Source organism: Pogona vitticeps, chromosome 13 (genome assembly GCF_051106095.1).
Source record: "Pogona vitticeps strain Pit_001003342236 chromosome 13, PviZW2.1, whole genome shotgun sequence".
NCBI lineage: Eukaryota > Metazoa > Chordata > Lepidosauria > Squamata > Agamidae > Pogona > Pogona vitticeps.
The window spans coordinates 1,615,969-1,643,173 of NC_135795.1; the positions used below are offsets into that span (position 1 = coordinate 1,615,969).

Sequence of the window (27,205 nt, forward strand, 5' to 3'; positions counted from 1 at the left end):
GAAGAACTTGGATAGTAGTGAGTGGGTGGTGGCAACAGCTGTAACCCTCCAGAGTTAGAGGCAGCTGCTTCACCCTGTCTAATGGTTGGGCCAACCCTGCTCCTCCACCAAGAGGGTGAATGTTTCATAGTGTTGGAATCTGGGGATGGGGAGGAGCTTTGTGAATCAAGATGAAGATGCTTGAAGGCCAAAATTTCTCCGTTCTTCAATTAGATGCCTGTTAATGGCCCATTAAGATTGTTCGTCACAACAAACTGAAAGGGGGCACATCAAGGACAGTGGCTTAAAAAAATCTTTAAAAAGAGTTTCATGGGTTGAAATCTTCAGTGACGGACACCCTCAAGAAGGCCATTCTTGTGCTTTCCAGAGGAATCGGCAAGATCCGTGTCCAGGTTTCTGCTCAGCCCAGAAGCCCCCGGGCCCGTCCCTCTCCCACTGGTTGACTTACCTCTCATGCCTGTTGGGCAGAGAATCAGGAGACTCGGACCCAAAGGCTCGCCATCATCCCTACCTGCCTGTCCGGTCTGTGTCGTTCTCCTGATATTTTAAGATGCAGACGGGCAAGAGAAGGGGACGAGAACTCGTACAGGAACGCGGGTTGGGGTAAGAGGGACGACCGACTCTCAGTTTTTATTCTCAGGCGTGCTCTTTCAGCACACGTCTCCAAAACATGAAGGAAAGAAGAAACACTGATGTCAAACGATAAGCGCCACAACGGTGGACCCATCCGGTGGGCCGATCCAGTGGACCGATGGTGGAGCCATGCGGTCAACTCTGGCGGGGGGCAGCTCGCCAGGATTTGAAGCCGCCGAGTTTCCCAACTGGTCTTCGGTGTCGCCAGGTGCTGAGCCCGAAACCTTTTTTCATGGAAAAGCACCGGTTCTACTTGCCTGCTTTGCTCCAGGCAGTGGCTCACCTGAAGTTAAATTACCCAGAGGTGAGCTCCCCCAACCCAACCCAACCTTCCCATCGACCGACCTTTGCCTTTGGGAACCAAGTTCTTTTGGATCGTCTCTTAAGCACCGACGTCTTACGTTGTTATTAAACTGTTTAGCTGCCCTAGATATTTTGGTGCCAAAAAAAGAAAAGACACCTTTTTGCAGACTCCCAGGGAGAGGGCCGGGCCTCCTGGATTTCTCCTGCTCTAATGTTTCATTCCCCATGTTAATCCGTTAATGAATGGCAGTCCTCATCTGCGCATGTATTTGCCGCTACTGAGCTGCGCATTCAAGAAAACCATATAACAAAGCATTTTGGAAACCATGCCGTTTTATGATGTGTGCGGAAGGATGATGCTCTTCGTAGAAGTCAGTCTCCCCGGCTGGGCACAGAACCCGAACAGAAAACCCAGTCCATGTTCTGATGAAAATGCATTTGCTTTATTCTAACAATCGTCTTTAAATAAGGATACATGTCCAGATGCAGTTTGCACTGTGGTCTGACGCGGTCCCTGACGAGGAGAACATAAACACACCTTTCTTCCCCTGATCTTTCCTCGAGCACGCTCCTTTCTGTCCCTAGTGTGGAGGCCTCGAAGCCCAATTTATACACACAGAAGCAGCGGTTAGAAAATGTTTTTTTAAAAAACTGGAGAGAATTAGGACTTCTGTAAAGGCCAGTGACCAGCTGAATGAAGAAGATCGAGGACAGATAGAAATACATCTTACATAATATGTGAGACATGTTTCTCCTGTTCAGGCTATCAAGACAGCTCCCAATTCTTGGACTGCTTTAAACGTTGGTTGGAAAGATTCACAGAATACTTTTATTTTATTTTAATAAACTTATCTATACCGCCCATCTAGAACATGTTTACTTTGGGCACTTTACACAAAATACAAAAAAATAATCCATGAAAATATAAATGTACTAAGGATAAGGCCCAAATTAAATGCAGAATCCAAGATGGAAAAAAAGGAAAAAATGCTAGGTGATGGCTGTAGGGAAGGCCTACCTGTATAGCCATGTCTTCAGATTTTTACTCATCTTGGTAGTTTATGTGCCTCTAAAATAGGACGGTCATTGATACATTGCACTCACTCACAAACAAGGACAAAAGAAGGCATTCATTTTCCATGCAACTGCATATGTCAACTACTTAGACTTTCTCAAGGAAGAGCATTAGAAATTATTTTCAACTTTCAGAAGGAACTACGCTATATTTCACATGGAAATTGTCGGTTCTGAATTCGCATAAGTGAAAGGGACTCTGGGCTTTGGTCCGAACTTCGCAGAGACTACCTGATGGGTCAAGCCCCCAGCCACAAAACAGCTTCAGGACCTTGGATAGTTCTCAAAAGAACTTCAGCTCAAGACCTTGACCGAATTTGTCGCACTCATGAAAGCGGAATCGTGGTATCCTTTGTGCCAGCTGCTGAATCCACAGTCCTGGCATTGCTGGTTGTTGATGCGCAGCCTTCAGGTCCACCATCTTGTGTGGTTCTTTGTCCACATGTGACTAGGGGGTCCCATGCTGTGGACTGTCGTATCGCCAGAGCAGGGAGGGAACCCACTAATCCCCTCCTCAGTCCCGTTCTCCTGCTCTTGGTTTTCGGCGCACTGACTCTGCGCAAGTACAGGCGCATCAACAAAACCCCTTTTGTGCTGAGCTGGGGAATCGTAGACCAAGCCAAGAATGGGTGGAGAGGACATCTTCAAAGCCATTGCAGATGTAGAAGTCAAACTTTCTCCTCTTCTAGCAATGCTCGTTCTGAGAAGGGTCTCCCTGGCTGGAAAACCAGAGAGAAGCCAGGCAGTTCCTTGAGATTTTTGGGCTGAGACCGCTCAACCCGAGAACTGCCCCAAACAAGACAAGATATTGGGGGGGGGGAATCTCTCTACACATCCTAAAACACAGGCTAGGTCTGAAATCGAGGTTCGCCTCTGTTTTTCTGCCTGCTGTAAAACTCAGTAATAGCCATCTTGGTGGCTTAGAAGTTTTCCTTTGTTCTTTCAGTTAAAAGCCCACGTAGAATGACATTCCCCAGAACCTGTTTATCCAACAGCTCAAAGTGAGTGTTCCCAGCCTTTCGAAAAGCAGGTGCAAAGGAAGGGAATTCAGCAAAAAAGGACAGGCGTAGATGTTGCTCTTAAGCAATCCAGCTCAATTTTATTTTCGAATGGCAGAGCGGGAAGGGACCCTCTGGATCATCCAAGTCCGGCCCCTCTCAAAGAGGCGCAGTGGGGGGAATCGAACTCCCAACCTCTTGCTTCGCAGCCAGATGCATAAAACCCCTGAGCTATCCAGTAAGTCACTATGTTTCCAGAGGTTGGAAGCTTTTACTTTCTGGGGAATACAACTCCCAGGCTCCTCCATCCAGCATGCTTCAGGTGTCTTCTCTGTCGCAATGCCAAGACACTCCTAGCTTGTTTCTCTGCAGGATAGATTCCCTCCTGCTACTATGACCTAGATGGTGTGGTTTGAAGGACCGTCCTTGCTTAGCAAACGTTTTCTGTTTGTAGGGCTCTTCAGTCCAAGCTAGGCTAAATGCAGAAGTTCCTCCCAACTAGAGTAAAACAACGGGGACTTACATGGCAGTTGACTTAACAAGACCTTCATCTATTGCAGGGTCGGTAAAACGTTGGCACTTCAGATGTTTTCAACTCCAGCTCCCAGAATCCCCAAACTACTGTATGTGGGGGATGGTAGCCCTAGGCATCTGGAATGCCAAAAGGTTCACCACCACTGATCCAGTGGGTTTGCTCTGTTTCGGATGGGCAACTGAATGCAGCTCAAGGGCCATAAGAAGACCGTTGACCACAGGGGTGTGGGCAGCACCAATTTAAACAACCGGTCAGTTGGAGCACAGGTGCACTGTCTTCCCTGCTAAGGTGAGAGGCAATCTCTGCTGTTGTAATCTGAATGCATAACCTTGCAACAATCCTGTTCTGAGAAGCGACAGAAAACAAGCTTGCTCCATTGCTCACATGACAGCCTTCAAATATTTGAAGATGGCTACCGTGTCACGTCTCCACCTCCTCTTGTGTAAGATGACACCTGACAGTCCTAATGCTGTGGGATGTGCCTCCAGTAACAAAGATTGCCTACAGCTGGGAATTTGTGAGTGCTACTGTTCAAAAGAGAGGCGGCGCAGTCTAGGGATGGGGCTCACCCAACCCTGGCTTTAAATCCCTGCTTGTCTCTGGGAGATGGCAATGGGGGACCCCTCCTTGAAAGATCTCACGTGTCATTCGAAAACTGATTGGGGTCTCCGTATGTTGGATGTAACTTGGCGGCAGAAAACCACAACATAGTCCGAAAGGTGGTGTTGCACCTCTTTGAGTTTTCCATCAATGAATTTTTGGGAGCATAGAAAGCAAGGAAGCAAGCATCAGCAAAGAAGGTTACAAATAAAGGTCTACACTCTGCTTCAGAAACCATGTGACTGAACCACCTTTCTTGTAGAAAGATTCCAAAGAGGTGAGAAAACCTGAACATTCATTCTTCTGATCGTCAGCACCTAATTGCCGATAATTACTGCCCAATTAGTTTGCTTGAGGAAGGAGAGGTAGGGTTCAAGAAAGGGAAGAGCATAAACAGAGCCGCATTTTGTCCTCCTTAATCTCGCAATCCATAAATCTACATAAAAGATCACAAGGTGGAAGGCAGCTCTCCACCAGCCTCACTGTCGCCTTCGGACAGGTAGTTGAAGGGTGAGGAAGTTGAGGCCGAAATTCAGAGACGGAAGCATCAATGGGCATCTTGTTCTTCCTAATCTATTTATACAGACCAGACTTCAAGGACATGGTTAGAATGGGTAGGTGGGGGCCAACCTAAAAGGGAAGGTGATGCTCCACAAGTAAAATACAGTATTGCATGTTCTGAAAAGATCGCTCTTTGCTTGTACGTCTTGGCTTCCTTGAAGAGGCACAGTCCAAGGAATATGATGGATATGATACCTGGATTCTTATTAGCAGGACCCCTCTGCTGAACAATTAGAAATACAGCAGGGTATGCCATGTTTTATGCTTGCATGATTGCCTAACAAAGAGTTAAGAACATAATGATGTTTACCGGACAGGTGGGAGGTGTTGTACAAGAGAGATTAGGACTTCAGCTACCTCACAATCTAATAAGCTTTTATTAAAAAAAAAAAAACTCCTCACATTAATTAAAAGGCTGCAACACTCTTCACACCTACAGTGAGACAACAACGCAGCCACAACATCTAAGGCACATCCTGCGCTGTGTGGGTGAGATAGTGCTTCCAAAGCATCTGACTCTCCTCTACACCGTTTGCTTGCGGTAGGAACACAGCTAAGCCAGCAGGAAACGGTTCTGGACAGATTTCCTACCAATGAACAATAAGTCCTTGTGTATTTTGCATTCTGTCCGCCATCCAAGTTTGCCGTCTGTTATCCTGACAGGCAACTTCTGGTTTCCTTTCCTCTTTTATGAGTCTTTGGACCCAGAGGTTGGGAGTTTGAATCCCCACTGCGCCTCCTTGACAAGGGGCTGGATTTGAAGATCTATAGCGTCCCTTCCAGCACTGCAGTTCTAAGAGGATTATTATATTAAGCTGGACCTGACATTAGACAGTCCTTCAAAGATAGGTGGTCTTCAAAAAGAGGACTGTGCCATGATAACCTTGGAAACAAATCATTGTCTACTTGAAGTGCTACACAGTACTAGAGATGGTGGAAATTCAGCTGTCTCCCTCAAACATATGCATACAGCTCAGGACAGAACTGGGTCCCAGAACTGAATGGAGGATGATTGGAAACCTGTAGTCCTTGAAATCAACAAAGTTTTAAGAGAGAGAAGAACAAAAGGTGGATGAGGCAGAAGGCTCAGGAATCCATGGAAATCAGCCTGAGTTTCACCCAAAGTATGTAAAGAGTTCGCATTAAGTGAGTGAGGTCAGAGCTATGATCCTGCAAAACCGTTATTGTTGTGTCTGAGTCTATCAACCATCCCCAGTTCTCGATGGCCATAGCCTCCTTGTTAGGCGATCATCTTCTTTATTTGTGGGACGTAATGGTTCTAGACGTGTGCAGATCCACCTAACCTAGGGATCACCCCATAGCCAATAATGGGGTTTTTCACTTGAGTAAGGGTTTTGTGAATCCCTTATGCAACTAATGGACAACAGATGACCATGCCTGAAGTAGACTATTTATGACTCGTGTGTTAAAAAGGAACGGGATACTGGGCTTAAAGCTCACTTGCTAGAGCATGCTTGATTGTCGTCAGTAGCTGGAACGCTCTAGCACAGAACTCTATGAATCTCATCAAACTAAAATCTCAAGGCTCTGTAGAATGGAATCTGATAAAATGGATCAAAAGGACAGGGCTGTGTGATGCACCTCCATACAGAGTTCACATTCATTTCATACAAATTCACAGAAGTTGCATGGAGAGCGGCTTTTGATGGAGGGCATCTCGTATGTTGACCAGGCACACCGGATCACATCTCCCAGCCTTCTGAGCCAGAGAAGAACTTGCTGAAGGCAGCCAAAGGTAAGGGGCACCCTAAAATTCCTAAATGGACCCAGATGACAAACATCATTGCACCACAATTTGAGAAACTAGAGCTTCTCGAGAAACTAAGCAACGCATTTGTTTGCAAGAAACTTGATACGCAGTTGAATTTCGAAGCTGAATCTTTCTTGGACGTGAGGAAACCAGATCTTGGGACTTTTGTGTGCGTGGACTGAAAGATGTTGAAACCCTTCGGCCTTGAAGTCTTCCCACTAGAAACGTGGGTGCTCGCGGATGATCTTGAATTGACTTCCATGTCAAGCGGAAAGCCAAACACTTGACTGAGAGCAACCCGTTTTCCTGCATTCCTTCATGGGATGTTGGCAACGAGATGTTTGGAGGAGGATGGAGAGCTTAGCTAATCCATGGAGTAATTAAAGGCCGCCTCCCTCCGTCCTTCCCTGTCTTCTCTTCCTGTCATTTTAACTGGGATCAGCCACCCCTTATCTCCTTGACTCAATGTCAGCAATGTTTCTGAGACAATAACCGTGTCATTTCTTCTCCTGGGGCAGCCAAGGATCCAACCCTGTGGATGAAAGTGAACACCAAATTTGGGGAAGACCTTATCGGCGGATCCTGACCCTGGACTGCAGAGGTAGGGGGCTTACTTTTTTCATAGGATGATGGTTGTGAAGCCTTGGGGAGAGGAGGAGGAGGAGCAGAAGTTCCTTTGGTGGCAGTGGTAGGGGGAGATCATAAATCTCAGAATTTCTGGCCATGTTGGTCAGGGGATTATGGGATCTGCAGTCCACAGAAGGAACAATTTTAAGTTCTGGATGCGTAGCTCGCAATTCAAGATCCGCAGAGAAACAAGATTTAGAAGGGATAGCCACCAAAACTGAAAATCAGGCGATCTGGAGCTGTGAAGGGTTGTCCTCCTTGACACTCTGCCATCAGCATAACCATAGTTTGCAGATATTTATTAGCAGTTCTGTGGCCAAGCAGTTCGATTTCTCGTAAGGTTGGCTATGGCTGAGCAGTGCTACCAATCTAACCAGGGGATTCAAATTGCAATAAAAAGAATTTCAAGCAGATGTTCCAAAGAATTTTGGAAGAGTTAAATACCGTTGGACAGAGGAAAATCTACTGGAGGGTTTTAAGCAGAGGTTGGTCAACCATCTGTTCAAAGCGATTTAGCTGTGGCTCTCCCGCCATGTCAGGAGATCCTGACCAATGTCTACAGGAAACACATGTTGGCCCACAATAGATGAACAATACTGAACATGTGTTGGCTTCTCACTTCATACGAGGCCACTTTCTTTGCTCCACTTGGGTAAGAACCTGTCTCAGACGCCATGTAGGAAGGACAGCAACGGAACAGTCAATGGGACATCCTTTAAATTGACCCGATGACCTGTAAGGTCTCTTGGATCGACAGCCAAAAGCTGAAAACAGGGATTGCTCCTGTGTTTTTATTTGACAAAATTTTCAGCATGGCAGGAAATGTCCGTTTTGTTTCACATGACAATTATTCTGATATTTTGGCTTTGACGTTTGTCAAGCGCAGGGCTTGGAAAAGCTTATTCTCATGGAACGGTAACTCTAGCCTGGAAAGTAACTTTTCCAAGTTTCAAGGCGAACGCCACAAGGGTATCAACGATGTGTATCTGTTGTTCAGGAGCTGGTGCTCTGAGATATTAACAGGAGCATTGTTTTATTCCCACCTTTTAAGTATTTCTAATGTACCTGCATCAGATGATCTCAGGTTTCAATAAATAAATTCATTTTAATAGAGGGGTGGGAAAAATCCACCCCCCCCTCCCGGCCAGTTCTGCATCCACCCCACCCCAACCACTCCTATCCGTCCTCCCATTTAAACCATTTCAGCCAGACTGCTGGTAGGAGTGAGAAATATAGGGACTAACCATGGGGACTTCAACACAGTGGCCACACTCCAACGAAGAATCAGGGCAAACGAGCAAGCAGGACTCCAAGATCTGGTGCAGCACCAAATCAAAACCAGTAATTACGGCCATGTTTCCATCGCTGGGATGCTTAACATGCACACGCATGGATGATGATATTGATAGTAGGTGGAAACATTTAACCCACGACAGGGGAGGTCATTCTGGTTAGACGTCCGAGTTCAAGGGAGGGGTGAGATTCAAAACAGGAACTTCTCGGCTCTTGTCTCTACACGATGCAGTTGTTCCAGTTTGGTCCCGTTTTAAAACTGCCATGGGTCCAACCCCAAGGAATTCTGGGATCTGTAGTTTGGGGAGGGGCTGGGAATTCTCTTGGGGAGAGCTAGGACCCCCTCCCCCAAACTACAGCACAAAGTTCTAAGCATCATCCCACACACACCCCAGGTAAAATTCCACAGGACCTCATGAGATGGAACCATGATATTGAAAGTCGCATCAGAACGACAGAATGATGGAGCAGCAAGCGTGTCGCACCCAGAGCTTGGAAGAGTAACTTATTTGGACGACTGGTTCAAAAATCCCCCAAGCTAATTCTTTTCAAGTTGCCAGTGTTTAGCAAAGCAACGGAATGGGGAGCAAGGCGGTCTCCCTGACTCCCTGCTTAGCAGACGACTTGCTCACATTTCGCATCTGATCTTTGCAGAGAGACCAGGAAGATGGACCAGCGGAAAGAAACGGTCTCGATCCCTATGACCCCCTTTCAGCATCACGAGGAACCCAGCGTGCCATCTTATGCACCATCCTATCAACCCCAGTCACACGCTCCAGAACCTTACAACCCAGTCAAATATTCCCCTGACCCATATCTGTCGGGACCTTCCGCTCCATCGGCCCCGTACACTCCGCTGGACCCCTATGCTCCATCAGGTACGTTGGCGGCGCAGGTCTCCGAAAACTGGAACCCCTTCGAGGTGAATCAGAAGGACTGGAAACCACGAGGAGGCGTTGCAGCCTCCACTTGATCTCGATAATAAATAATGATTGATACAAACGGGGAAGAAAAATAATAGCATCCACGGTGATGTGATCGCTGGAGTATCGCAAGGTGCCCAAATGGGATGGGGTGGCGGCCACAGTGGCATGTTCAAATGTTTCTCGGGAGCGATAATAGTTCACTTACGCATTCAGTACTCAAACACCGGAGAAGAGAATATTGAGAACAGGTTCTTTCGCGCTGTGCCGCAGTCCTGCCCCAATTTCTGCCTCCAACAGAATTCTCACCCAACTCTATGGATAAAACACAGCCTCTAAGCTTGAGCCTTGCATGAGATGTATCTCTTGGCTATGGGCTTGAAATGCTTGCAGATTTTTTTAAAAAGACCCCAAACAGCCAGAGCTTGAGACTCTATATTTTAATGCATTTATTGCATTAGTCATCATTACTTCTTAGCAGCAGCGGTTGCCATGATCATGGTTCTGATCACCCAAGTAGTTGATTTTCCTGAGCTGTCATTAATGAGCCAGGAAGAAACAGGAAAACAGTCTCTGGTTCCACCTAGTGGCCATTGATGACATTGTACCTTAGAAATATTTCAGAAAGAACCAAGGAAGCTTGCCGCTAGGGTAAATAGCAGAAAACTTCAAAAATTCATCTGAGTGCCTCTAAAATGCCTTTAAATGCACTTCAGATGTAACCTTTGAAAAGTAATGAGATGTTATTCCTTGTCGCAAGTAAATGACATAGGTGTTAATCATTACCCTTAAAAATAAATTCACACTTGCTAATTGCAATAGCAATACAAGTATAATTAGTTACAGAATTACCATATGGTTGGCTACATGCTTTATTGATATGCTCAACTACAGATTGACCTACACTAATTCAAATAACACAGAAGCTGGAGAGCCTCTAAGTTAAGCCTAGGATCCGAAAACTTCTAACGATGCACAATTATTTTATTGCTAAAATGCCCAATACAGTTACTGGGCTTACGTTTCAGGGCTTTTAAAGAGCAATGCATGTGTACAATTGTATGCCGAAATAACCATTCCAATACTTATACATAGTCTGTCAATCACAGTAGGAACATGCTGTCTGATTCAATTTATATGTAGAAGAAACCTCACCAAGGAATAGGGAAGATGATGAAACACTCAACTCCGGGTCTTGAATCAAGGGGCCAAAATCTTTAATTTAGAAATCTGTTCTATATCCTTTTTTTTCCCAACAACTCATTGTGCATCTTCTCAAGAAATACAGCTGCACTGTATTTAAGAGATGCCTCTTCCATAGACAGCTTCCCCAATCCTGCTCATCTAAGACTGAGTGAAATTTGAAGATACCACTAGAAAGGCCCAGTTTTGTGTCAGTCTCTCACGATATCCATTGGTAGCTGCACATTTTCTTTCGAGCCCCATGTACTTAATTTTCTATGCATGCAGGCTGCAGGTAAGATGCATCCCTATCCCGGCTGGAGGTTTAAAGAGCATGGGTTACATGCCACAGAATCGACAACTTCAGCAGGATTAAGGCAAAGCACCCCTAAGAAAGGGCAGAGGCAGACGTGTAGGGTGTTCCAACACAAAAGTTGCCAAGGTAGCTCAACTCAGCATCTTCTTCTCCTCGTTACAGGTGACTGTTGTGGAGATTGTCCATCTCCCCCGCCCTATTCCTGCCAAGATGTCCCTTGTGACCGAGTAGGACCAGGTATGTTTCTGAAACGACTCAGAGGTAGCTCTAAACAGTCTCTTCACAGGATGCTCAGAAGACACTTCGTGAAGATCAGTCTGTCACTGGTCCAGGTAGCTCAGCGCCGGAGAGGCCGGGCATCTCCCATGGCCTTGGCCGGGGGACGGGGGCTTCTTGGTGGTGCTGAGCGCCTAAACTGGAGATATACCTGGTGGTCACATGGGTGCTTTTCCAAGGTATACAAGAAGGGCTGCCCTGAACACTTAGCCTAGCCGAAAAACTGAAAAGTTGGGGAAGAGCTGTAGTTACCCCCTTGCTAAGAATGGGGAGCCATATTTCACCATGCATGTCTCCATCAGAGATGGGGAAGTTACTTTTTTTTCATTGAGAACTCCTAGGCTAGTATTGAGGTTGGCCATACTGTCCGGACCATTCTTTTGAGGTGTCGTTTCAACACCACACCAACCCAGCGTTGATATACATCCCTGCTTCTTTTTAGAACATCACCCAGCCCTTTCTGTACTTGCGCTGGCTGCGTGCTTTGCCTCTTGACGCAGAAAAATAGGGTGGTAGTGGTGGGTGGCGTAGACACTCTCTGTCTCACGTCTAGCTGGATGCGAGCCACGTCAAAGGCCTTTCCAAATCTGTGCCAAGGTATCAAGGCAGCCAAACCGACGAGGAATTCCTCCTATTACCTACTCCCAGCTGATGCCAATAAGAGACCTCTCCACTTCTATTTTTCAGTCTGCATGAGCAACAACCCTCCCGTCGTGGTTGCCGGCATCTTCTGCAGTAAACCAGCATCAACCATCTGCCCTTGCTGTCGCCAGATCATCACTACAGATATTGTCTTCCGCGTAGGACCGCTGACGTATGCGGCATGCACCGCCATCTGCGTGATGGGGTGAGCGCTCCTTCTGGATATTGTTCATTTCTCATCATCCTGTCGATTTATCTTGCACGGCGCTTTGCAAAGAACAGCTTGGGTGGGTCCTCTACCCCAAGGCACTGAGTTACGATCTCACCGACACAGAGTGGGGGGGGGAAGAAGACAAGAAGTGACATTAATAGGCTTGTACTGTATTTGTAATTGTCACATTTTGGGGGAACTGCCCAGGAATCAACTTTTTTCATCGCAGATGGTGTATTCATTTTTAGTGAATACATTTCAAGGCAACCATTGTGCCACTCAACGATGAGGGGGGGGGGGGGAGAGAAGCCTTTTTAGATGAAAACTCAATTGTTGCTCCTCTGCTTGCTTCCAGGGGCTGTATGGGTTGTTTTCTTATTCCCTTCATGACCAAGTGCTGCAAGGATGTCGATCATTACTGCCCGTGCTGCCGGTACCACATCTACCGCTACAAGAGGATATAGGCATCTGGGCGAAAGCTATTCAAACCAATTCCGAGGATCAGATGGAGGAGGGCAAGGGAATTCCACCCCCCCCTCCATAAACTGCACCAAAGGAAACCTCGAAGCCCTGATCTTCTGGCTTCCGGCTGCGACGTCTCAGTTCAAGCCCAGGAGAAGGAACCACAAAGGGGCCGTTTGGGGAGGGCTGGGTGAGCAGCGTCCACCAGGAGCTTCTCGGCTGTCCATTCTGGCAAGGTCTCTCTTTCTCGCTTTGAATCCTTCTCTCTTCCAAAGATCTTCCACTTCTTGGCAACCTTGGTCCTGCCAGGACTCCGAATTGCTCACGCCAACCATGTTGCGAGTGTCAGCTGCCCCATTTTTCACGACAAAACCCCTACCTGCTCACCCTTCTTTCTCTTTTTAACCTGTTTGTGTATTGGTAAACTGGTAAAATTTTCTTCGGAAGCTAGACATGCTATGATTATTTATATACCTGTATTCTGATGGAAGACTGAATCATTCAGACCATGCTAAGTCATGCAGAAGAAATAAGGCTCAGTCGTTTAGAAGTTCCATTTCGGCTTGTTTTCCTTTGGCATTTCTAGTCTCGGAAACAGCCTGTCCTGAGACCCTACTCCCAGCAGCAATTCTCCAGAGACCAATATTTGGCCAGGGATTCAGAAAGGGCTCCCCCCCCCTTTCCTCCCCCAGTTCTGCCAGAAACTCCAGCAGTTGAACCGGAGCGGTCTTGCCTGCAAGCAGCTGCTGTTATCACTGAATTTAAATGGCGTCTTACCAGTGTGACTGGTTGCATGACCAAGCCTGCTTTGCTGAATCTTGCACAGAAGAGTGCGCTGCGCAGGGACATCCACGCACATAGTTGTGAGAGCATGGAATTTGACTTTGGAGAACACCTGTCGTGTCTGAGATAAAAGTGATCAGAACATACAGTACTCTAATCCATCACACACGCCCCGTTCCTCTCAACCCCAAAGGCTTGGGTGGTCAAAGTCAAGCCTGTAACACTGGGTGGAACAGGCAGTTTGTTGTTATGGAATTGACTCCCACACACATCAGGATAACAGGAAATTAACTGCAACGTAGAATGTAAACGGGCTGCTTTAAATTCTGCATGATACTGCTGTGCTGGTTGTTTGTTTTCAATTGCAGGTGTGGAGGGGAGATGTTGATAAATAGCGCTAAAAGCCTTATGAATACAGTGGAAGTGAAAAACAGATTTAAGGAACTAGATTTGGTGGACAGCGTGCCTGAAGAACTATGGATGGAGGCTCGTACCATTGTACAGGAGAGGCAGCAACAAAAACCATCCCAAAGAAAAGGAAATGCAAGAAAGCAAAGTGGCTCCCCAACGGGGCCTTACAAATAGCAGAGAAGGGAAACAAAATACAAGGGAGACAGGGAAAGTTACAGAAAACTGAATGCAGAAGACATCAAGAAGAGGTGGCAAGAATACACAGAGGAATTATACCGGAAAGATCTGGATGTCACCTGTGCGGCTAAATCTGCAAATTCAAGCATTTCTTGATATTGAAAAATTCAAGCAGTTTCTGCCCAGAGTCACAGTAAAATATGCAAGGTCCCATCCCAGGCATGAGAAATTATATTAACATGATGACCCCCCTGTGACAAACCCAGACCTACTGGGATCTATCACACAGTTACTAAGCTGCCACCAACCATTCCCTATAATAAGTCACACAGACCAGGGATGGATTTTTAAACAATAAAAGAATAAGGTTTATTTTAAATACAAACAGGGTAAATAAAACAATCAGGTGAATAAAATAAAGTAACGTGGCTTATTCTCACACACACAAGCATACAGTTTGGTTCACCTAGAACCTTTAACTTAAAGCACAGACCCTGAACCCATCAGTTCTGGCTAACCCACAGACCCCTGAACCTATCAGGGTGGTACTCTGACCCACAGTAGTACCCTGTCAGACACACAGACTCCCACAACAGCTTCTTCTTCCCCAGCTGCTGCTTCGTCCCAACCCAGTGTCTCACAGTCTGTCTCAGCATCTCCTCTTCACCACACAGGCATCACATATTTATACAGTACAGCCCCTCCTCCTGATGTCCCGCCTTCCACTCCCCATAGGATGGAACTTTCCCTCCAAACCCATGACAGACAGGTAACATCAGTGCTGTTATGTAACACCTCCCCTCTTTATAAGTTGTTTTGTAGGGGGAAAGCTAAAAGTGCTTTTCACCAAAAAACAACCTGTATAAAATACACAACAACAGTAATACATACCAAATAATACTTACATCCAAAGTTAACCATAGCAAATATGCATTTAAACATTTTACCATATACAGTACATCAATTTACCTTTATTCATACAAACCAATTCAAAACCAGGTACATTTAACCTTTTCATCATTATATACACATAGTCCATGTTCTTTCGCCGTCTTCAATCTTCAGGTCTTCTTGATAAGGCGTCAGCAACACAGTTCACTGACCCTCTGACCACCTTCACTTCAAAGTCATAGTCCTGTAAGTTCAAAGCCCACCTCATAAGTTTGCTATTGTGGGTTTTCATCGTCTTTAACCATTGCAATGGTGAATGGTCAGTACACAGAATAAAATGTCTTCCCCAGATGTAAGGCTTGGCCTTCTGGATCGCGTAGACTATGGCCAAACACTCCTTCTCCACGGTTGCCAAATGTCTCTCACCTTTTTGAAGTTTCCTACTCAGGTAGGACACCGGATGTTGGTCACCATTCTCATCCTCCTGGCACAGAACTGCTCCTACCCCGCTGTTAGACGCATCGGTGTAGATGATGAACTCCCGGTCGAAGTCTGGAGCACGCAGGACAGGATAGTTGATTAACGCCTCCTTCAACCTCTGGAACGCCGCCTCACAGTTGCTGGTCCACGGGATGCGGTCATCAGTCTTCTTCCTCGTCAGATCGGTCAGCGGAGCCGCAATCTCGCTAAACCTCGGGATGAACTTTCTGTAGTAGCCCACCAACCCAAGAAATGATTTGACCTTTTTCTTGGTGTTGGGTCTAGGCCAATCACGAACAGCTTCTATTTTGGCCTCCAGGGGTTTTATCATTCCTCCCCCTACCATGTGACCCAAGTATTTTATTTCTGGGCTACCCAGCTGACACTTGCTGGCCTTTACTGTTAGCCCTGCTGCACTTAATCTCTGCAGCACTAACTCCAGGTGTAACAGGTGATCTTCCCAGGTATTACTGAAGATCCCTATGTCATCAATGTAGGCCACTGTAAAGTCACTGAGCCCTGCCAAGGTCTGGTCCATCAGCCTTTGGAATGTGGCTGGTGCATTTCTGAGACCAAAGCTCAGGACTCGAAACTCATAGAGACCAAAAGGGCTGCAAAAGGCAGTCTTTTCTTGATCCCTGGGATCAATTCTTAATTGCCAATATCCCTTTACCAGGTCCAATGATGAGATGAACCGACAACCCCCTATGGTTTCAATCAGGTTGTCTAGCCTGGGCATTGGGTAGGCATCAGGAGTGGTTACACGGTTTAATTTCCTGTAATCGACACAAAACCTAATGCTCCCATCAGGCTTGTCCACAAGGACTATCGGAGAGGACCAAGGACTAGAAGAGGGGACGATTATGTTCTCCCTCAGCATCTCGTCCAGCTCCTTCCGCACCTTGTCCCTATAGGGTCCCGTTACTCGGTATGGGGATACTGCCTGCGGGGGTGCATCCCCTGTGTGGATCCGATGCATCACTCCCTTCACTATCCCCGGCTTGTTGGAAAACACCTGTTGATATTTACTAAGCAGCATTTTCAGTTCTTGCTGCTGGTCTTGGGTGAGTGCAGGACTGATCTTGACCTCCTCTGGGTTGTATTTTACTTCCCCTCTACCCTCCCAGAAGGGTAATTCAGCTTCCTCACTCTCAGCTGCTTTTATCGCGAATAAAACCCTCTGTTCCCCTCTGTAGTAGGGTTTTAGGGCATTCACATGAACCACCCTCCTTGCTTGGTTCTCCTCCTGCTCTATTAGGTAATTCAGGTCTGACATCTTGGAAATGACCCTATATGGTCCTGCCCATTTGAGCTGCAGTTTATTCTCTCTGCAGGGCCTAAGCCAAAGCACTTCCTCCCCTGGGTCAAAGTGCCTCTCTCTAGCTTTGTGGTCATACCATGTTTTCTGTCTGACCTTCTGAGCTTGCAGGTTTTCTGCTGCCAGCTCTAGATTTCTCCTTAGGTCATTCATCAAGGTGTCTATGTATGTCACAACGTCTTGTGGGTCATCCTGGGTGATCTGCTCCCAATTTTGTTTGATCAAATCAAGGGGCCCTTTCACCCCTAAGTGTGCAGCAAACATGTCAGAGTGACCCCTTTGTAAGATCATGGGGCGATACTTTTCAGGTACCACCAGCTGACTTCTGATCCCATCTCCCCCTTTTGAGATATTCCTCAGGGTTTCTCTATATAAAATCCCCTTTTTCTCCAGAAATCTCCCTGGGGTTTCAGGTGTTAGCTGGGCGTCAGTCACCTGTTCAAAACACTTTTGGAGAGTGGCGTCTGCCTTTTGCTCCTGTCCAAATCTGCTGTCTGTGGTTAAGGTTTCCACCACAGCTTCTGAACTCCCCCCACCTGCTTCCGTCTCTGGCTCATCATTACCCCCCTGAACTGTCCCTGTGGTGGCTTGTGAGCGTGTAATCACTAGCACCCGTTTCACATGTTCAGCCAGGTCATTTCCCACGAGCACGGCTGCCGGCAGAGTCGATGAAATCGCTATCCGCCAATCTCCCCTCCAGCCTTGAAAGTTGACAGGTACCTTTGCTACTGGCAGAGAGATTATCTGCCCCTCAATCCCTGCCACCTTCATGCTCTCATTTGGGATTATAAACTCCCTAGGGATGATATCTGGATGGCACAGGGTTACCTGGGAACAAGTGTCCCGCAGTCCCCTATACTGACGGTCAAGTATTCCTACGTCCACCCCGGCTGTCTCAAACAACTGAGAATCTGTTTTTATCAACAAGCAGCGCTTTACCTCCAGAAGAGGACCATTTTCCTCAGCCTGATCAGCATAGGTAGCTGTTCCAGACTGAGTAGTCATGGCAACAGGCTCCCTCTGTGACAATGAGCTTTGCTCTTTCTGGACACAGAACACAGCTTTTGGCTTGGTCCCACTAGAATTCTGAGGCACCATTCCTTTTAGCTGCTTTAATTTCTCACACTCTGAGATTAGATGACCCTTTCCCTGACAGAAATAGCATTTTCTGGTATATTTTGATTCTCTCTCATCTTGTTTTGGTTTTCCCTCCAAAATCTGAGGTCTTGGTTTCATGTCTGAGGGCTTCCCTTCACCATGGGCCCCTCCCCCTTGCTGGCTTTTCCCTGGTCCCTGAGAGTACTTGCTGTAGGTTTCTTTGGGTTTACCTACAGATTTCCCCTCACCCAAGGGCTTTCTTATTTGGGAGATAAAATCTGCGATCTCTGCGGCTGCTGCCACAGATTTCGGTTTCCTTTCCCTCACCTGGAATTTCAATTCCCCCTGCAGGACTGAATAGAACTGTTCCAGGGCTATCAAGTCTTTAAGCTGCTCATAGGTCTCTATTCCCTCCTGCGATAGCCATTTCTCAAGCAGCCTCACCAATTGGGCCCCCACTTGGGTAAAAGTCTGTTCTGGCTTCTTGGTAAGGGACCTGAATCTTTGTCTCAGCTGCTCTGCATTTATCCCATGTCTTGCAAACACCAGTTTTTTAAACTCTGCAAAATCTTTCAACAATTCCTCAGGCATCTCGGCATAAACCTCAGCCAGGCTACCACTGATTAAAGACCGCATGATGGTCATCTTCTCAGTTTCCCTCACTGAGAAGTCCACAAACGCTCTTTCCACTAAGGAAAAGAACACCTCAGGACAATCTCCCTTGTGGTACACAGGGAATTTCTTCAGGTCAGCCTTAGACAGTTGGCCTCCCTCAGAATCCCTATTATTATTATTGTTCTGGTTCATCATTTCCAGTTTTCTTAACTCATACGCCATCCTTTCTTTTTCCAGAGCAATTTTTTCTCTCTCCATTCTTTCTTCCCTCTCCATTCTCTCTCTCTCTCGCTCTAATTCAAATGCCATTTTCTCTCTCTCTAATCTTTCCTCCATTTCCCTCACCCTCAGTTCATGCTGTTGGGCTAGGAGTATTTTCCTGAGTTCTGGGTCCTGCTCTCCTGTGCTGTCACCCTGCACTGAGCCAAATTCATCCTCAGAACCTTGGTCAATCTGGGGGTCTTTCACTTCACTCATGTCTGCTACTTGGCTTCGAGTCAAGGGCATAACCCCCCCCCTCAGAACAGGCTGCTTTAAAAAGTCAAGCCTCAGAATAAAACGACCACTTTTTTTCCTTTTTGCCTCAGAACCAGCTCTCCCTAGAGATTGCTGCTGTTCTTCAGCACTAAATTTGCAACAGTATCGAGTCAGAGCCTACCCCCCTCTGCTGGGCCTCTCAGCTGGCAAGCTAGCTCGCTGTTGCTACGCAGATTTGCCTCAGCGTTTTCCCGCCAAAACTAGGCTGCCTCAGAGCACCTTAATCTAAGTCTCCCCAGTTGGCACGTTCTTCTACTAGCGCACCTCCCCGTGAGGTACACCTAGAAGATTACCTACGCGCCTCAGACTGTCCCTGACTAGATCCCCCTTGCTCTGGGCACACTTGCCAAGGCTTTGCTGGACCGCTGGACAACTGGACCAGTCGTATCCCACACGCTGGACACCAATCAATGTGACAAACCCAGACCTACTGGGATCTATCACACAGTTACTAAGCTGCCACCAACCATTCCCTATAATAAGTCACACAGACCAGGGATGGATTTTTAAACAATAAAAGAATAAGGTTTATTTTAAATACAAACAGGGTAAATAAAACAATCAGGTGAATAAAATAAAGTAACGTGGCTTATTCTCACACACACAAGCATACAGTTTGGTTCACCTAGAACCTTTAACTTAAAGCACAGACCCTGAACCCATCAGTTCTGGCTAACCCACAGACCCCTGAACCTATCAGGGTGGTACTCTGACCCACAGTAGTACCCTGTCAGACACACAGACTCCCACAACAGCTTCTTCTTCCCCAGCTGCTGCTTCGTCCCAACCCAGTGTCTCACAGTCTGTCTCAGCATCTCCTCTTCACCACACAGGCATCACATATTTATACAGTACAGCCCCTCCTCCTGATGTCCCGCCTTCCACTCCCCATAGGATGGAACTTTCCCTCCAAACCCATGACAGACAGGTAACATCAGTGCTGTTATGTAACAGAAACTTTGATGCTACCTGAAACACTGATTACCCACCTATTTATAAGCTTCTTTCACAAAGACGGGAAACAGAATGAGAGAATTTAATGAGTGCTCAAGTATTCCAATCCCACATCCTGCTGTTGCAGGAAACCCGCCTCTACAGCACACCTGATTGCTGGATCATCATCATCATCGTACTGCAGAACCGCCCTAGTCAAGGAGGCCCCAGTGGGGGAATCAAACTCCCAACCTCTGGCTCTGCAGCTGGAGACCTCAACCCCCAAGCAATCCAGCCTCAACTGAGTTGTTGAGGATACCCAACCTTGGATTCAAAAGGTCATGCCCTGTTTGAACCCATATACCCACCTGTGAAGCAATTTATAGCATAAGGAAACCACCACCACCCTTTTCCAACTCTCCCCCACCCCCCAGCAAAAATACATGCCATGATTCCACTTTCCATATGAAAGATGTTTATGGACCAATCTCTCCTTTTTACTTCTGGCTATACCATTCGATTGCCTTTTCCGAATGTTCGCCAAAGTATTTTGTTTTATTCTGCAAAGATCCTTTCATACTCATGTTGTCAGGTAACAGACAGCTAGGTGCCGCAAGATCTACAGACTTTAGAGATTCAGGTATGGCTAACAGATGCCACTCATCCTTTTCCCTAAACTAAAGCTAGATTTGAAAACAGAAAAAAAACCCCCGACGAAATGAAAATCAAATGTCCGCATCTGGAAAACGGTCCTCGGAAAGAAGGTGGCAGTCTTCTTCAATACCCAGGCCATCACTCACCGGAATAAAATTTTATAGAAAATTTTTATTCAACATACAACATTTTCATTTCCAGCAAAAAAAAAGAAAAAAGAAAAAAAAGGCAATATACAGGAAGAATAATTGCACAGGGAGCTACAGAAATAAAATACCGGGGGGGGGGTGAGAGATAAAGAATGTGAGATTTTTTTTTAAAGGAAGAGGAGTGTAAGTTGCAGATTTCTCTACTTTGACCACAGCTTATAGAGACACGCGAGCTGTCGTTGAGTTTCAAACTAAAATGAAAAAGCCGCCCAGGGACGGAAATAAAAACTACTCACAATGAATATCGACACCTGTGAAATCCAAACGCAGACTCGCCCAGCACACCCCAAACCCACCCACCCCCCAAAAAAGTAACTTCCAAGTGTTATATTGTACATGTCCTTTGTTAAATATACAGTTCCTCCTCCTCCTCCTGCTTTTTACAATGTCAACAGCTGACTAGTGAGCTAGCGAGCATGCCCTCTGTGCTAAAAAGGCTGTATTTTTATTTATTTTTTGGCCAGTCTTCCCCGATTAGCTAAATTCAATATAAAGCATACTGGTTTGTCTTCCGACGGACCTTTGAAGGTCTGGGATTACCGCTTGCATCCTCTCATCCTCTCCAAGGGGTTCAGTTCTTTGCCATTGTAAAATGAAATCCAATCTCATCTCCTTTCAAGTTCTTGCGTCTTCCTCGGCCAAAGGGTGAATTTTTTTAAAAAAAAATAAAATAATAAATCCCTTCCAATTTGACTCACAATCCATTTATTTTAAAGGATGAAATAAGAACTTTTTTTTTTTAAAAAAAGGGGGGGAGATCCTAGGCTGATCGAAGAGACCAAAAGGAAAAAAAGAATAATAATCCCGAATAAGTGCCAACAGAGGGTACACAATGAAGTAGATTGCTATTTATTGATGATGTGAGTTTCTCTTTGCATTTACAAATGCACAAAAATGCCATTTAAAGTATATAACTGAAGGAAATAAATTGAACGTGAGCCTAACCATAGTGCCAACTAGCTGCAGTGATGGCAGGAACCACGTATTTGGGAAGAGAAAGAAGGGAAGGGAAGGGGAGGGAGGGGAGGGGAGGGTGGCCTGCGGAGGCTGCCCACTTAAAGGTACTACAGACAAATATGTTGCCAAAGTTGACGGTCCTTAAGTCCATCCTTCCCTTCTGACGCCGACAATCTCTCCTCGTTTACATTTCCCCATAAAAACTCTCATTGGCACCCAAGCTTTTTTTTTATATATAAAACACCTTCATTATTATTTTTTTCTTTTTGCTCAGAAAAAAAAGGGGGGGCAGTCAATAATAGATACAGAGAAGCCAAACGGAACAGCCTCAAAATAAAATTAATCAAATCAGCAGCAAATCCTCTTGCTGGAGACTTCTGATCGAGTGTACGTGTACCAAAAGTCCTACGGTTGTTAAAAAGGTGCGCGCGCCACACACCCACACCCACACACACCCAACACACATACACGCCCACACCCACACATTTATCGGTTGCCCCCTTTCGCCTCGAACAAACAGGAGAGGGAAAGTCAGTTATGGATTTTAATAGCTTTTTCAAGGTACGTATAGCGGCTTCTCTTTGGGGCTTTGTTGAAATGGTCGAGCCCTAGCCATGGCCTGGGTTGAGACATGTTGCCTGGAGAGAGAGAGAGAAGAGAGAAAAAGAGAGAGGAGATAGAGGGTTTTGTACAAAATATATAAATAGAACGGACAGCCACATACGGAGCAAACCCGATTCCCTGTCTAGCCTAGGCGTTTGGACTGGCTTTGCGCCCCCCCCCCCCCGGTCTGCCTGTTCTGCAGTTTCGGGAGAACAGCAGCCACAACTGAAGAATAGAGGGTAGGGCAAGGGGGGGTTTCGCAAATTGTGGGATCCGAGCCAGGAGTGCCATGGGAAAAGGGACACAACATATGGAGCTACAAAGGGTGCCAGGGAGCCGTCCAGCGCTCTCTGTCAAATAGGAGCCGGAGGTGGAAGCTATGGGCTTGCCTCTCCTTTTCCCGCCCTCTATGGTCCCCTTGAGTTTTTAAATTCAGGACCTGGAAGTAGGCGAGCCCCTCGGTCAGAGGGTGGAGTTGGGGAGGAGATGGGACAGCCGGGGAAGGGGTGTCAGGATCCCGCCCCTGGGGGCTGCCAGACCCCTGATGGCCCCTCTGAGTGGCCAGAAAATCAAGGCCACAAGTCCAAAATGTTCTGGAACCACTGGAGTAGGCGGTTAATTGACCCAGAATTTATATACTTATTTTATTCCCACCCTGCTGTTCCCCCAATATACAGCCCAAGGCATTGATCTATCTATCAAACTATCTTAATATACACTTCTTGAAGTTTTTCTACTTTCTTTAACGGCTCGTTTAATACATTATAGTTAATAAGGGGAACTCACCGGGTTGGGGCTCAAAATCTTTCAAGTTCACTTCGTATTCATCTTCATTTATATACTGGTGTCGGCCCATCATAACAATGGCAAACTTAAACTTCAGGAAGAACAAACGAAAAACACAACGGGGTCAGAGATCAGATGCAGATTGGTCAAGGGAGAAGTACCAACCGTTGCTGCGTTTTCAAAGTCGCCTTCAAGGGCCATTCCGGAAGTCAGTGGTCTTTATTTATTTATTTATATCTGCTGGCGGCTACCCTTTCGCCATCCCAAAACTGGCCATGCTTAAGATTTCTACTCCACGGTGTTGAGCTTCTATTTCTCTTACGGCAAGGACAAGGGCCGTTGCTCTTTCTCTGCATCTCTCTGGGCGAGAGCTTGCTCTAAGCCGGCAGCAATGTATCCCCAGCGCTATTATAAGCAAGGGAAGGCCCTCCTGCATTTCAGGCGACTGGCCGAGACAGCTGGTTTATATTTATTTGCCTTATTTATGGGCTGCCTTTCTCCCGATCAGAGAACTCAGTTACAATAATCCGGGGGCAGAAAAGCAGGGCTGGTGGTGCCAGGCCCGGGGAAGACCCTCTGCATTGCTCCTGTCACACACACACACACCCCTTTTGCAGGCCCTTGCCAACGGCTGCCCATCTTCAAGAGACTGCAACTGGACCTCCTTTGGGCAGGGCCTTCTGGGAGAATAAAGATGGGAGGCAAACAACTGCGTCTGCACTGCTGTGTGACTCGTAGGTAACAAGGAACAGGGCCCAGATGAGAGCCGGTGGAGGAGAGAAGCTGTCTCTTCACACAAAATAGAGAAACCCACGCTCTCCACTCCTGACGGCCAGAGATTTGTTCTTCCATTCAAAATTTTAAATTTATTTTCTGCTGGCTAGTACGTGCTGCTAAGGCCATGCTGGTCTTCGCCACCCAAGCACCCATAGGTTACCCTTTTTTCTTTGTGAAACGAGGAAAAACTTGGTGGTGGTGGGAGTTGAAAATAAGAAGCATAATAAGAGTGGACTCGTTGGGAAAAAAAGTCTCACTTGTTGATAACATTAGTGCATCTCATAGTGGCGTTAAACGCACAAATGATTCACGAGATGTGGGCTCGGGGCCCTTGCAGCAAACCAGGCCTCTAGGAAGCCCCAATCAGGAAATCACAGAGCCTGAGCATCTATATTTCTGTCAGCCAGCCAGGCCCTTGTCCAACTGCAGGAGAAACGCGGGCAGGAGGGCAAAAAAGGAGAGAGGAGGAGACCCTTCCTCCCCCAGAAGCCCCCCACTTCTGAAGAACACGACACAGGAGCCCTGCCTGGGCTGAGCGACCGGCAGCCCTACCTTTTCAAACTCCTTTTCCTGGATGTCCAGCACGGCCTGAATCCTTTTCATCACCTCTCGGAAGTGTTCGCCCTAGAGAAAGGAGAAAATCCAGACAAGGGAAAACCATGAGGGCCAGCAGGCTTCTCGGGAGGCTCAACGCCTGTCTCCGCGGGACAAGCACGGCCCTCCACGTAGCTCTGCTTCCCTGACGGCCGCTGGAAAGTCTTCCCTCCCTCCGGATCCTAAAGACCATTTCCCTTTGTGTTGCTACGTCTCACTGCCTATTGACATACACGGGTGCAAAACCAGAATGCCACACACCTCACTTTCTTTAAGTCTGGTGGCTGCAAAGGGACACTACTGCTTTTCCCTCTTCACTGATCGCTCTGGGTAGCCCATCTTCCAAGGCGCTTCTGCCATTATGGCATCGTTACTCGAAACCTCCTAGCTCCACGCTAGTCAGCAGGGCTCTGTGGCTGAGTAGAGGCCTTAGTGCTACTCCACTTGGCCCATGTGCCACCCTCAATATCTACTCCTAGTCTCTCTCTCTCAATGGCTCACACATGGACCCTGGCTTCCAAATAACAGCCATCAAACACAAGAGAGGCAAGAGTTCCGTTTCACCGCTAGGCTCACCTGGTGTATCCTTAGCAAGAACGGAGTGCCAAACGTCCCAAAAACCTCTTTCTGGAAATGAGCCACCGTGATTAGCATCTCATTCTCCTTATCTAGATCTACCTGGTCCAGTGGGATTTCCTGCATTGAAAGAGAGAAGAAACATAGTGCACGTGTCGGTGACGCCGACCATCAGAAACTTCAGCAGAAGAAAACGAGGGTTTCGCCCAAAACTGAGCAACCGCAGGCCGGTTCATTCCACTGAGAAGTCACAAAGTGAGCAATCTTCCGTGTTTATTTGAGTACTCTATTAGGAAAGCTAGAAAACAAAACAGAAGTGGGGAGAAAGGCAAAAGCTATGGGCCGGATGACCCAAAGAATGAAGTTTATAATGTCTTGGGGCTGGTCAGAGGTGGACTTAATTCCGCTGGACCCTACTTGGTGAAAAGAGATTACAGGTGGCAGGAACAGAACAGTTGGCTGTTTTATTTTCAGCACAAGTTAGCATTCATTTGCAACCTCATTTCTTTTACCATTCTGTCTATGACTTTATTTGTTATTTATGAAGCCTACTGGATCACCTAATCCTAACCCAGATCCTTTCCTGGACCCTGGAATGTCCGGAGCAGCTGGCAAAGGCTGAATGCTAGAATCTCCCAGGATGGGGCTCAAACATTCCTATCTTACAGTGCATTTAACACTGACCTCTATTCGAAACGTCCGACTTGTTGCTGGCGATAAACACTCTAATAATTCATCTTCCTGATGGACACCGATTATTTTGTAACTTACAATTTCTAGCAGCCTGAACAAGAGGAGAAAGAGCCCGTTTTAGAAGACTGAACATGATGCAAGCACGTGATAATAACAGATGGTCCTGGTATGGAAATTTCCTTGAGTTTTTACAGGGCTTCTGCAGAAATCCTTCAAACCCAGCCTTGTGACAATTTCTTAGGAGGCTTTATTGTTCACTTCCCCGCCTCCTCCACTAAAGTTAATGGATACAATAAAACATACAAATGGATTGAGGTTTCTTTTGTCATTACCATATGTAAGATTTCTGCTGTCATCTCCTGCCACTGTTATTTTCTTTGTAACAACCCAGCCCATCTTTCATCACAAGACTCAAAGGTAAAAGCTGTCAATATTCCCTACATGAACACTCGTGATATCTCTGTTATATTCTTTCACTTTTATACTTACTTCTCTCCCCTCCTGTGTTTTTAACAAAATCCCCAGTCTCCCTAACCCTACCTACTCCACTCCCACAATCTCTTCTCCACCCCCACCCCCGCTCATCTTTGTCCAGGCCTGGTCTCTATTTTCTGTCTCCTGGAGCAAAGTTTACAGCAGTGCCCTAAAACACATAGACCATGTAGAGAAGTGCATGTAGATGTACTCAAGAGCCAATGAATATTTAGAATGTTCTGCTTGTGAAACTGATATTCCATCTGTTATTTCATTCTGTTTTCATATGTGTGACAAAGTGGACGTGTCCACAAAAGCTTACATTAAAATATAATAGCTAGTCTTTATGGTGCTACCTATTTTTTTGTTTTTTGTCTCTTTAGATTTTGCCTGATGGAACCCTTGTTCACTGCAGACTTCAAATAGACAGATAAACAAGACCAACAACACTTGCCTTAATTTCCCTGAGCCTCTCTCAGAGAGTTCTACAGCTTTTTTACATTCTTCTAATAAGTCCCGTACACATCCATGCTTATCTGGATATAGTGTTATTTCCTGAACGAGACGAAAGGAATAAAAAGTCAGGGAAAGAATAAAATGGCATGACAAATACAGCATTGTTAAAATTATGGGAGGGCATTTGATGCCATGATTTTCAAATTTATCGAACACAGTATTTAATCAATTGTGCGCAACGTCAAGGAGGAGATCAGAGCGCCTTCCCCGTTTCTGACACTCTCTGGATGCGCGAAAATACGTTGCTCCTAATGCCACAATGTCCAAGACGGGCAAAGAGCTTTTTATTCACGACAGCCCTCCACTAATTATAACATCCTTCTAATCAACAGGGGGGCTGGTTGTTCAGCTGAAGTGTTTTACTGCATTTCATTTTGGCAAACAAAAGAGTAGTAAAATAATTAAAATAAACGTAGTAATGAATGGAATGAAACACAAGCCTCTTAATTAAGGCCAACATTCTCTGGCACCTACAGTACTTGCTTGGTGGACAAAGAGGAAGGACAGCAACGGAATGATTCTAACTATCAGCTTCTAACGAAAGAGTTCCATGCCTGGAGCTTAGGGGAGGCTGCTTGCAGGCGACCTCACTTCCTTTGTGTGGCATCCATTGACACAACAGGATTTGGGCCATGGTATTTTAATCTGAACCGTATTTTCACACTATTAGTTTAATTCTGTTTTAATATTTGCAACTTACTGATCTTAATGTTATT

General features: G+C 46.3%; 2 protein-coding genes across 4 annotated transcripts in view; one reads left to right on the plus strand and one right to left on the minus strand.

The window, feature by feature from the left end:
• Positions 1 to 6,950: 6,950 nt before the first annotated feature.
• Positions 6,951 to 12,523, plus strand: LOC110090428 (lipopolysaccharide-induced tumor necrosis factor-alpha factor homolog). Of its 2 annotated transcripts, XM_078381439.1 has the most exons (5): positions 6,951 to 7,076; positions 9,050 to 9,273; positions 10,979 to 11,053; positions 11,780 to 11,939; positions 12,301 to 12,523. In XM_078381439.1, exons 2-5 carry the CDS (start codon positions 9,063 to 9,065, stop codon positions 12,407 to 12,409), a joined length of 555 nt encoding a protein of 184 aa, XP_078237565.1. In that variant the 5' UTR covers positions 6,951 to 7,076; positions 9,050 to 9,062; the 3' UTR covers positions 12,410 to 12,523. The 2 variants fall into 2 exon arrangements, with proteins under 2 accessions (XP_078237565.1, XP_078237566.1); XM_078381440.1 differs by lacking the exon at positions 6,951 to 7,076 and having other exon boundaries at positions 8,771 to 9,273.
• A 7,932-nt stretch (positions 12,524 to 20,455) lies between these two features.
• Positions 20,456 to 27,205, minus strand: part of USP7 (ubiquitin specific peptidase 7) — a 53,631-nt gene continuing 46,881 nt past the window's right edge. For both annotated transcript variants that reach the window (XM_078381438.1, XM_078381437.1), the window contains exons 26-31: positions 26,428 to 26,528; positions 25,491 to 25,590; positions 24,807 to 24,926; positions 24,189 to 24,260; positions 22,860 to 22,950; positions 20,456 to 22,108 (exon numbers count right to left, since the gene is read on the minus strand). In XM_078381438.1, the coding sequence (XP_078237564.1) occupies positions 22,002 to 22,108; positions 22,860 to 22,950; positions 24,189 to 24,260; positions 24,807 to 24,926; positions 25,491 to 25,590; positions 26,428 to 26,528 (591 nt within the window). In that variant the 3' untranslated portion in view covers positions 20,456 to 22,001. The remainder of the gene's footprint in view (positions 22,109 to 22,859; positions 22,951 to 24,188; positions 24,261 to 24,806; positions 24,927 to 25,490; positions 25,591 to 26,427; positions 26,529 to 27,205) is intronic.